Source organism: Musca vetustissima, unplaced genomic scaffold (assembly GCF_032173495.1).
Source record: "Musca vetustissima isolate MV318-11 ecotype Yass unplaced genomic scaffold, APGP_CSIRO_Mvet_v1 utg49292, whole genome shotgun sequence".
Taxonomy (NCBI): domain Eukaryota; kingdom Metazoa; phylum Arthropoda; class Insecta; order Diptera; family Muscidae; genus Musca; species Musca vetustissima.
The window spans coordinates 353-11,214 of NW_026878145.1; the positions used below are offsets into that span (position 1 = coordinate 353).

At 34.0% G+C, this 10,862-nt stretch overlaps 1 protein-coding gene across 1 annotated transcript; it reads left to right on the plus strand.

The window, feature by feature from the left end:
- Nucleotides 1-378: 378 nt before the first annotated feature.
- Nucleotides 379-3,410, plus strand: LOC133322946 (probable ATP-dependent RNA helicase ddx42). The gene is made up of 4 exons (XM_061531898.1): nt 379-679; nt 745-1,070; nt 2,744-2,930; nt 2,998-3,410. Exons 1-4 carry the CDS (start codon nt 379-381, stop codon nt 3,408-3,410), a joined length of 1,227 nt encoding a protein of 408 aa, XP_061387882.1.
- Nucleotides 3,411-10,862: the final 7,452 nt, after the last annotated feature.

The window sequence follows — 10,862 nt, forward strand, 5'->3', positions numbered from 1 at the left end:
GGCCAGTCAGGGGTAAAAAATAGTTGTTATAAAAGGAAAAAAACGTTTTTCGAATTCTTAGTAATTTCTTTTTATTTTCAGTTTTAATCATAGATATATGGGCTAATAAGTCTCTTCTGTAATTTTAGGTCGCCCATTGGATGCATATCCAATTGCAGCTCCTCTGCCCGTAGATCAACCCGCCGCCATAATTAAAAACGAAAACGGTATGTATACCATCCGTAATCCGGCCCTACATCAGGCTGTAACAAATGGCTTAGTACTGGGCGGTTATAGACAATTTGGCAATGTTAATTTCTATACACCACAAGAGGCTGCAGCGGAAGCAGCCAGAGCAACATTACAACAACAACATCAACATCAAAACAACGAGAAAATATGAGCACTTCTTCGTTTTCGTATTTTTCCAATGATAATGTCGCTACGAATACAACTCACAACAATATAAGTATTAGTTGTACCAGCGTTGGTAACGGCCGAAATGTTAGTCCCCAAAGGACAGGAGGCGGTGGATTGACCGGAGATGCGGCCGTTATTCAACGACCAACACCAGCACAAAAATGTATATCAGCCATTGGTAGCGAAATCAAAAATGCTCAACAGCAAAAACAAAAATCAAAAGAGCAACACTGGTCGCATTTCGGTACAGATTCAATGCCGATTACAAAACCCGATAATGGTAAAATAATGTGTAATTGTTGTTCTAACTAAATGTTTATTTTATGTTTATTTTTGTTTTGGCAGTAGCTTGTAGTTCTTCGTTCGTTTTGGGAGCTGTTGCTGATGGTACAACGACTGGCGGTGGCATCGATATGACTCTGCAAGAAAAGTATCAGCAATCCAAATATTATAATGGTTTTGATGTATTCACTGCCGGTAGCAGTGGCGGAAGCAGCTCTTCAGCAACAACAGCTGCACACATCCATCATAGCTGTGGAGACGATTCCCCACCTCCATCAATTACGGGATATAATTCTTATCTTGAAGGTATTCCTAATACCGGTGTTATACGTTACGACGATGCTTCCTTTTTAAAGAACTTGATTCCGGGACAAAATCTTAATACAGAGGTGAGTGTTCTAAATGGCATCTGCCTTATAAGTTCATCAGCTTATTCCATACATAAAAGTCATATTGCCGTAGAACGATACGTATTCGGAATATGCCAGTTATATTGTTTGGATTTGTTAGATCTCTAACTAACTAATAGACTGTTATAGCCAACAACATTGCGTTATTAATAATTACTATTGTTTTTTTTTTCAAAGACTTGTTACCAGGTTTACTAGATCTAATTTTCACTAATTGTTCATATTTCATAAAAGATGATTTTTGTATTCGTTCTACATTAACATTTATTGCACAACAGAATTTATAGAAGTGCTTGAAAAAAATCTAAACTTCTATTATGTTCGCAATACATTAGGCTGCTATACTCAAAAATTAATTCAAATTATAATGAATGAAAAATTTATACTTATACTTTGAGGTTCTTCATGTTCGGCTGCTTTTTTAATGAGTTATGATGGTAATCACTCTGGGCTATGGATTCCATTTTGGAACTATAATATATATGGACAATATTGCCAATTTTTTAACATAGCTGAAGCCGATCGTTTATAACTCCGGAATAATTAAAGTACATAAGAAAAATTTTATAGTTTTGGAAGTATTGATCCAAAGTTTATTTACGTGGATGCGTGTCTACTTTAATGTAAAAAATGGTTAAAAGCAGGGTGAGGCAACCCAGGGTTTTAATGTTTCATCCCGATTTGTGGCTTTGCCATTAATTGCACGGCATACGTGCCATAATAAAAGCCTACAAACTAAGGATTAAGTTCTTAGTTTATCGTTTTTCGAAAATTTATCTGCCTTTAAATGATACTGAACTCTTGAAGCTCGATTTTTAATGTTTTTTGAATTTTTCTTTTAGTTTCAAGGAGCAATCACGAATTTCCAAAAAATAATTTTAGGATTGTTCTACTCGCGAATTTGCGTAATATATATTGCTATATATTTTTTGTATGTTGTTGTAGTAGCCCTATTGCTTTTACACAATGGGCTGAGGTGACAGATGCTGGCCGAGTAAGACTCGGGTCGTTTCGGATCGTATACCACTCTGTCGTGGACACGATTTTGTCTATTTAGTATGTACGTTTTCAGTGTATTTAGTATGTACGTTTTCAGTGTAATACTCATCCGAAAGTGGAAATTTTGTACAATCAAATTTCATTTGATTCATATGGGACCCGTAATCAGTAAGCTTTTTTCCGATTCAGTAAACGGTCTGATACGGATTTTGAACTTTTCCAAAAACAGAACTTTAAAAATTCGGCCGAAAGAGAGATGTACCAACTTATCTCAAAAAATGGACCGCATTGAAATAGGTAAAGATCAGGTTCGAAATATAGATCCGCAGAATGTTAGAGTTCGATGATGGTTGTGCTCCGTTCACTGGTTTACATATGTAGTCATTTGAAAGGCCCGCTGATGCATGATGCATGTTAATACATGTTGTTGAAGGAATTCACTGTAGATTGTTGTAGGCCAATATGCCTGAGCCAGAGAGGACCCTCTGGCTTTCCTATTAATTGCAAAACTTCGAACATCAAGCTCAAATCAAAAAAGACAATAACTCTACCAGACAATAGCTTTTATTTGACATGCCGCAAAGTTAAACTTCAATTTTAAGAATATAATGCAGTTCAACAATACAATTATTAAATTTTAGTTTCAATTTTAGGTATCAATTCATAATGTTAGCGACTCGAATTTCGCTCGCAATGCCAATTCTCCACAAGCACATCGCGTGGAAATTACACCAGTTTATGGTGGCAATAGACCAGCATCATCCAACAGCCTATTTGAGCCAAATACTGTGCAAAATAATCCATCGAATTTTCGAGGAAACTATCGTGATCACTACAATGGTAAGTATTGATACAATTCAGCAGTTTTGTAGTTGACAATCAGCCATCGTTATTCTCCATTCTTCAGATTCCAATATATTCTCTAATAACAATATGCATATGAACCTTGGCGAATTGGACCCGGCAATGAAGTATGATTTTGAATCGACACAACACCCACAGCCAACAACATCTGTTGCAAATGTAACATCAAGTGATAACCATAACTCAATTTTAGACTTTAACAACATATTAAATAATAATAAGAATGGAACCACTGGCTCAGCCAGTCATCGTACATCTCCCTATATGGACGAACATACCCTAGAAGGTTTTGTACAAAACATAAATTCCATGCGCATCTCTTCAAACACAACAGTAGGAGCTGCCCCGACAGCGGCTGCGGACGAGCAAAGCTCCCAAATGAATGGCAATAGTAGTGGCAGTGGCATTGGGCATCATACAGTCACCACCAGTGCCAATACCAATGGTTGGTGGTAGACACAAACTCATGAACAGAACAAACCACATTCATCCAGTTGAATGTAGATAGTCTCACACAAAATAAAGTAAAACTATTTAAAATAAAACTATTCAAAGAATAGATTCTTCCCATTAATCATTACTCCTAATATGGAACATACTTATTATTTGCAATATATGTATTTCTTTCGTCAGTATAACAATAGATCGAAATGTTTGAAAATAGGGAACATGGACATAGGTCATATGTTTTTGCGTTTACGTGAAGACCAACTAGTAAACAACACCATGTCGGTGAGTTGAACTATACAGTAATTTAATTTACAATTAAGTGGATTAGAGAAGCTTGTCGTTCATTTTACATTATTTTAAAAAAAAATCTTACAGATATACACGTAACACGTACATACTTATATTAATCGTATCCAGCAGTATTTTGCAATTTATGAAAATAAAAATAAAAAAGAAAACTTAAATCGTCTATTTAATCATTTTTCATTAAATAACAATACACAAACAAAATAAAACTCGAAAATGAATCCAGAATTAAGAGAGACGTAAATGTATATGCGTACGGTTAAATGCGAAATAAAATAATTATCAAAACAAACAAGGATTTGAATCAAATATCTTTTCTTTCAAAGGATGGAAATTTCAAATTAACAGATGGTATGTAAAAAAAAAACCAAAAATGATAATAATAATGCTGGTTATAATCTACCAATATAATCCACAATACTGTGAATGGATTTGATGATCTCCACAATTTTAAGACCTTGCAGTTAAACTGTAATGGTCTTAGAAACAAAATTGTGGAGAACACCAATTTCATGCAATATCATAATAGCTGTTATCCAGGAGACAAAACTTACGGGCGAGGTCAGACTTAGTTCTCATGGAAATTATATCATAATAGACAAGATAGTCAGAGGAGCCATGGCTTTCATTATAAATCGTAATGTCTGCTTCCGCCTCATGAACCTTCCACTCAATCTTAATGACGATTACCTATTCAAACAGGAGGCAATAAAGAGATCTTCGATGTAAACATTCCGCCAGTAAACAGTATCGGTTGGTAGGTGATAGTAGAATGGTAATTAGCGACTTTTATACACATCAGATCACATCCCCATAGTGATCTCTGTGGAGAAACCTAGCGACTTTATGGAGCCGTATACGCGCACATTTGTGAATTACAGCAAAACCAACTGGCATGGTTTCACAAATGATGTTGACAATGCAATCCAAACCTTTACGGATGACCCAAAGATTGCTACCCTGACGGAAGAAGTTAACTTTCTTATCAACCAGCACCGTTGTGTAAAATGGGTAGAACACTTAAATAACTGCAAAGCTGGGGCTGATGCTGAGAGTCGACACCGTTCGGAATTATGGACTTACGATCGAAATTTCGTACTTTTGGTATTCTGACAGAGGATATCGCTTAAAGTGTATCGGAATTTCGTATGCTATGAGGCGATAACGCTTAACTGTCACACGCAAGCCTTCGCTATTTTGCACGATAGCATATGAGTTATCGCAAACAATTTAGCGCTAAAAAAGTATACATAAAAAGGGGATTTTCCACTCAATATATTGCCACCACTATCGCAGACAGAAAATAGGAAATGTAAGTGAACTTTTGAAGTATTCTACTAATTGCATTTCGACTTACACCAATAATAAAATCATTTCCAGCATTGCGTTGGAAGCCCCCAGATGCCAGAAGGGACAAAGCTGCTGCCAGTTGTATTTTTGGTGGTATACTGTTGAAATTGCTCCGTTGGATTTAATTTCTTTAATAACATATCTGAAGCAGGGACCGAAAATAACAGTTATTTTTTAAAATGCGAACAAAAAAATCTTCATGTTAGAGACATGAGGCACCAATAGTGTCATATACCAATAGATTCGTACTGAGGAGCCCATTAAGGATATTGAGTGATCTTGAGAAAACACTCTCAGTTCCCATGTTAAGGATTATTTTTTAACGGAAAAAATAAACGTTGATTTTTAACTGTTAAAAATGATTTTTATTTTTTCCGTCAAAAATAAAAGTCTTTTGCGATTTTTATTTTTTCCGTTAAAAATAAGTCTTTTTGGGACTTTTATTTTTTCCGTCAAAAATAAAAGTCTTTTTGGGATTTTCATTTTTTCCGTCAGAAAATAAGTCTTTTTGGGATTTTTATTTTTTCCGTCAGGAAATAAAACTCTTTTTATGTAAAGAAGTTTATACAACTTGTAATCAGTTATAAAATTACAATTTATAAATCTCTGTCCTTATTACAATAAGTGTACACATAAGTAATCAAGATCAAAGGTAAAAAATATTTGTTATAAATTTTTAAAAAATAGTCTAGTGTACCAAATCATGAATATAAATTAAAGAATCATTCCCCTGACTATTAGGTCAAAGGTTATATAACTGGTACCAAACTCTATATGTTTATTTACGTAAAAAGACTTTTATTTTCTGACGGAAAAAATAAAAATCACATAAAGACTTTTATTATTGACGGAAAAAATAAAAGTCCCAAAAAGACTTTTATTTTTGACGGAAAAAATAAAAGTCCCAAAAAGACTGTTATTTTTGACGGAAAAAATAAAAGTCCCAAAAAGACTTTTATTTTTGACGAAAAAAATAAAAATCCCAAAAAGACTTATTTTTGACAGAAAAAATAAAAATCATTTTTAACAGTTAAAAATCAACGTTTATTTTTTCCGTTAAAAAATAAATAATTAAAGTGGATTTTTTTTATTTAGGTCACATAATAACAGTTATTTTTTACCAGATTTGATATAAGTTATAACCGTTACGGTCCCTGATCTGAAGGCTTCTTTTGTAGTCGGAAACGCTTTACAAATATATAAATGCCAAAAATTAAACATTTGAGTCTGCCAATTTTAAGGGATCACTTTTCATACGTATTTGTTTTCTTACATCCGTTAAACTACACTGAAAAATAAAATATAATCGGATCCATCAAATTTAAAATTTTATTTGCTTTCAATAATTGTTAATTCTTTGTAATATACAAGGTGTATTTAATAAGGTGTAAGTGACCATCATATGGTTTAAAACTTTTTTCTTTTTTGTTTGTAAATTGTCAAAAACATTTTCAATAACATTTCGATTTCAAAAATGGTCTTTAAATTTAGGCTTTTTTAATAATAAAAAGAAAACTACATTCATAGAGGCGGACGGAAAGGAAACCTAGGATTAAATCAGTTATAACCCCGTTCGCCGATTGATCCACATATTTTATGTTGTGTGGAAATCTGTCCATAAATCCCAGCTACTCATAAAATCGAGGAGATGTTAGCCTATATTGGAATCGGCCCCTTGGTGCTTGTCACAATCCTAGGCGGAGGTTAAATACGCCTATTTATACGGTCAACACAATTTCCATAGAAAAAATAGATTATAATTCACAATATGAACAACACCACAAGGAGCCATGGGCTGCATGTGGGAAACTTAAAATTAATCGCGACCAGGTCTTAAACTTTATTTTTCACTGACCTAAAACCGCTTATAACCCAAGAATACACAAATTCATTAATTATTCCTCAAAGAAAAGTTCTTGACAAAAATAAATTAAAAATTGTTTTTGTTTATTTTTGTCAAAAACTTATTGTCAGCATGACAATTTAATTTCTATAACAACAGTGTTGTTTTTGTAAAATATTTGTTGTTGTATCTGATGCATACACCTTATTAAATACACCTTGGTAATATACACCAAACATATAGTTTATATACCCTTTTATACAGTGTTGGTTTGCTTTCACTTTACAACACTATAACAAAAAAAAAAAAACGATTCGGTACGTGTCGACTCACAGAATTAGAAAATGGCGAACGATCGGAATTAATTGTGATACGCAATTATTTCGCTATCGGCTCTCAGCATCAGCCCCCTGGTTCGCATAAACTTTAGATTACCATAAACACTCTTTCTAGATCAAATAATAAAACTGGTAATATAGCCATAACCTTTGAGGCCGAATAGCCTTGGATTATCTGGCAACAATCCTATCTCAATCAGTAAACTCACTAGTAGTCCCAGAGATTTGGAAGGTAGCCCAGATTTGGAAGGTAGTAGAGATTTGGTAGTATAACCCCACTTCCAAAAACTGAAAAACCAGCTCATCTAGTAGAATCATACCGCCCCATCTCCCTCTTATCACCTGTTGCTAAAGTTTCGGAAGCACTATTGCTGCCGACCATGAGTGAACATCTTCATTTAGCTAACCACGAGCATGGTTTTCACAAAGTGCGCAGTACAACAACGGCGCTAAATGATATCACAACATACATTGCAAATGTCCTCAACCAAAATCGACCACCAGCAGTGAACCACTCGATTTTGCTTAGTGATATTATGAACTACACATTGCCTAATGTTACCAAGCACTGGCTTGGTAACTATCTTAATGGCAGACAGGCAAAATATTGGGGGTAGTTTTTGATAACCTGCTCAACTTCACCAAGCACGCCGCCTATATCAAAGGGAAAGCAATAATAAAGTCATGAAAGCTCTGCAGGTACCTTCTAGGGAAATGATAAAAAGACGCTCATCACCACATAGTCGTTCTGTACTGAGCTATGCCGCCCCTGTTTGGACTTCATTCCTAAGCGACACCCAATAGCGCAACATTCAAACAATCCAAAACAGTGCTCTAAGGATTGCTACCGGATGTGCCAAGGTGTCGAGCGTGTAAGTACAAGACGTCATACCATCCGACCTCAACAGATCGTCAATGGCTTCAGGTCTGAAACAGCTGCACACTCGAGCGGTGAATCAAGCCGTCAACGGATACTGCCTAAACAAAGTTCTTAATAAATGGTTGGCTCAGGCAAGTACTTTCTAAATTTTAAAATGAATACATTTTTTCACGTTAACCCAGCAATAGAGTATTCATAATTTTTTTCTTCAAATATAATTCAATTAAACTAATCTTTTTGAGTTATAATGAGTGATTATACGGCAGGGAAAAGAAGAAGTAATTGCAATAGAACTTTAGCTTTCGACACCAATATGATTTCTGTGTAATGACCTAGAACTACACCTAATTCTGTTTTTACATGATAGAATGGTTCCCGAGAAATTCGTGTAAAAAAAGATACTGGCCAAGTACAAAAATAATAGATTGGTTCTAGACCTCAAAAAATAAGTTTTAAATTAGACTAAATAATATAAAAAATATTGTTGTAGTTATTTTAAGAAATTATTTTCGTTTTAATTTATTAAATAAACTAAATTATAATAAAATATATAAAAAATCTAAAATTAAATATTTGAAACTAACCTGTTATTGGTCTACCAAAATTATATGAGCTTCTACTTTATTTTACTTAGCACTTGTTAAAAATCAGCAAAAACTAACGATCTTTCAATTATAATTGTCAAATAGGAACTAAATTGTGTGTACAATACATTATTTAAATTTTTACTTTTTCAATAATTCGGGGAATCCCGCATTTCCCGTAAAACAGAAATTACGCATACATAGACATAACTCAGAACACACACTAGAATTATATAAAATGTTGCCATATCAGAAATTCATGCCATGCAGGGTTGATACTCTAATTAAGGCAGGGATGTTTGAGCAAAAGCATTCCAGAATTTTCTTCAATAAATAAATAGTTCATGTAAAAAAAGTAATTTTGTTTTTTTTGTTTTTTTTTTTTGTATTCGTGTTATTTCAAATTATGTCGTGTAAAAATAGAAATATTTTTTCGTATTTACTCGTGTTATTTCAAATTCGTGTAAAAACAGAATTAGGTGTACTCGAAAGATGAAAAACTTGGCTCTAGAATAGAACTATCCAACATGTATAGGGATGCATGTGAATTACACTGTGCGACACGAAAAATTTTCAGGGGTTCTAATGTACCAATTCTGTTTAGTTGGAGTCCCTGGACCACGAAAATACCTTTGGTTTTTCTAGGTCACTTCGAAAATTAATTTTATAACGGTAAATATAGAGAAAAACGTGGTTTCGTGGATTTTCAATTTGAAACTTGAATAACATATTTACTTTATAACCGATTTATATTATTTATATTTTTTCTTTCGAAGAGTACAATTTTTCCGTTGAAACAAGATATATATTTGGTAAATCGGTTAAGGATTGGCTGAGTTACAGCGGTTGAAATGAGAAAAAATACGCATAAAATGACAAAATTTATTTTTCTTCGGACTGTACGATGAAATTATGATATCAAGCCATATAAGTTTTATTATATTACGGGGAAGAAAATTAAATTAGCTTTCGAAAATGATAAAAATCAAAAAATCGGTTAAAAAATGGATGACTCAACCGATTTACCAAATATATATCTTGTTTGAAAGGAAAAATTGTACTCTTCGAAAAAAAAAGAATAATATAAATCCGTTATAAAGTAAATATGTTATTCACGTTTTAAGTTGAAAATCCATGAAACCACGTTTTTCTCTATATTTACCGTTATAAAATTAATTTCGAAGTGACCCAGAAAAACCAAAGGTATTTTCGTGGTCCAGAGACTCCAACTAAACAGAATTGGTACATTAGAACCCCTGAAAATTTTGTTATTTTGTAGCACAGTGTTATTAATCCTCAACCAAGCACCAGTTCTACGGCTAGGTTGCCTACTGCACCTAATCCAGGCAACCAACTAGGCGAGGTAAATAACCTCATAAGAAACATGGAACTCGAGAGCGTGACTGATGCTCGGGTTCACTTGAGGTCATGGATTGAGAAAAGTGTGGCAAAGGAGATGGATAAAGTGTATTCAGTAATAGACCGTCTAAACGATATTAATCATAGAAATACAGTAACACCTCCAGTCTTTAGTACAGGTAGCCAAGGAATAAAAGTGGAACGTTATGGGTTGAACATTTCGGGAAAACCAAATAGTTTATCGGTCGAAGATTTCATATTTTGTTTGGAATACTTCCAACAACATTATCGGTTAGCTTGGGAAGACATCCTAAATGAGTTCCACATTATCTTGTCTGGTCCTGCAAAAGAATGGTTCTGGCTTCAACAAAGATCAAGGGGGTTACTCTGTATTGCGATGCGTGAGAAAAATTGTAACGCATCGCGTAATTGGTACTCTCTAATTCGTTTTCGTATCTCCTTTCGAATCTACTTTACGCAAATGTGGCATCACCGCAATCTGTAATACGAAAACGCATGTCAAACTCGTTCGTTAAACGCAAATATCTTGCGTTAACAAAATAGCAAACGCAAATGAAGCAAAACATGTAAATAAGCATAATTAAAGTTTTTATTTATATCTAAATTGATAATTATTTTGGGAGAAAGCCAAAAAAAGTTACAGTTGACGACTCAGCACCGTCAGTTCCAAACTTTTGTAGATTTTATGGTGCAGCACAGCGATTTGGCAAGGGGCCAGTTGCAGAGTTTAAATGCGAAACGACGCGCCAAAAAATTGTTGAGAAAACAGGATGATGA

Bases quoted from the DNA above. Each gene is read 5' to 3' on its own strand.
- LOC133322946 (XM_061531898.1), top strand. From the start codon at position 379: ATGAGCACTTCTTCGTTTTCGTATTTTTCCAATGATAATGTCGCTACG. The intron at 680-744 runs GTAAAATAATGT...TTGTTTTGGCAG, and splicing joins GATTACAAAACCCGATAATG to TAGCTTGTAGTTCTTCGTTC. The intron at 1,071-2,743 runs GTGAGTGTTCTA...TTTCAATTTTAG, and splicing joins GACAAAATCTTAATACAGAG to GTATCAATTCATAATGTTAG.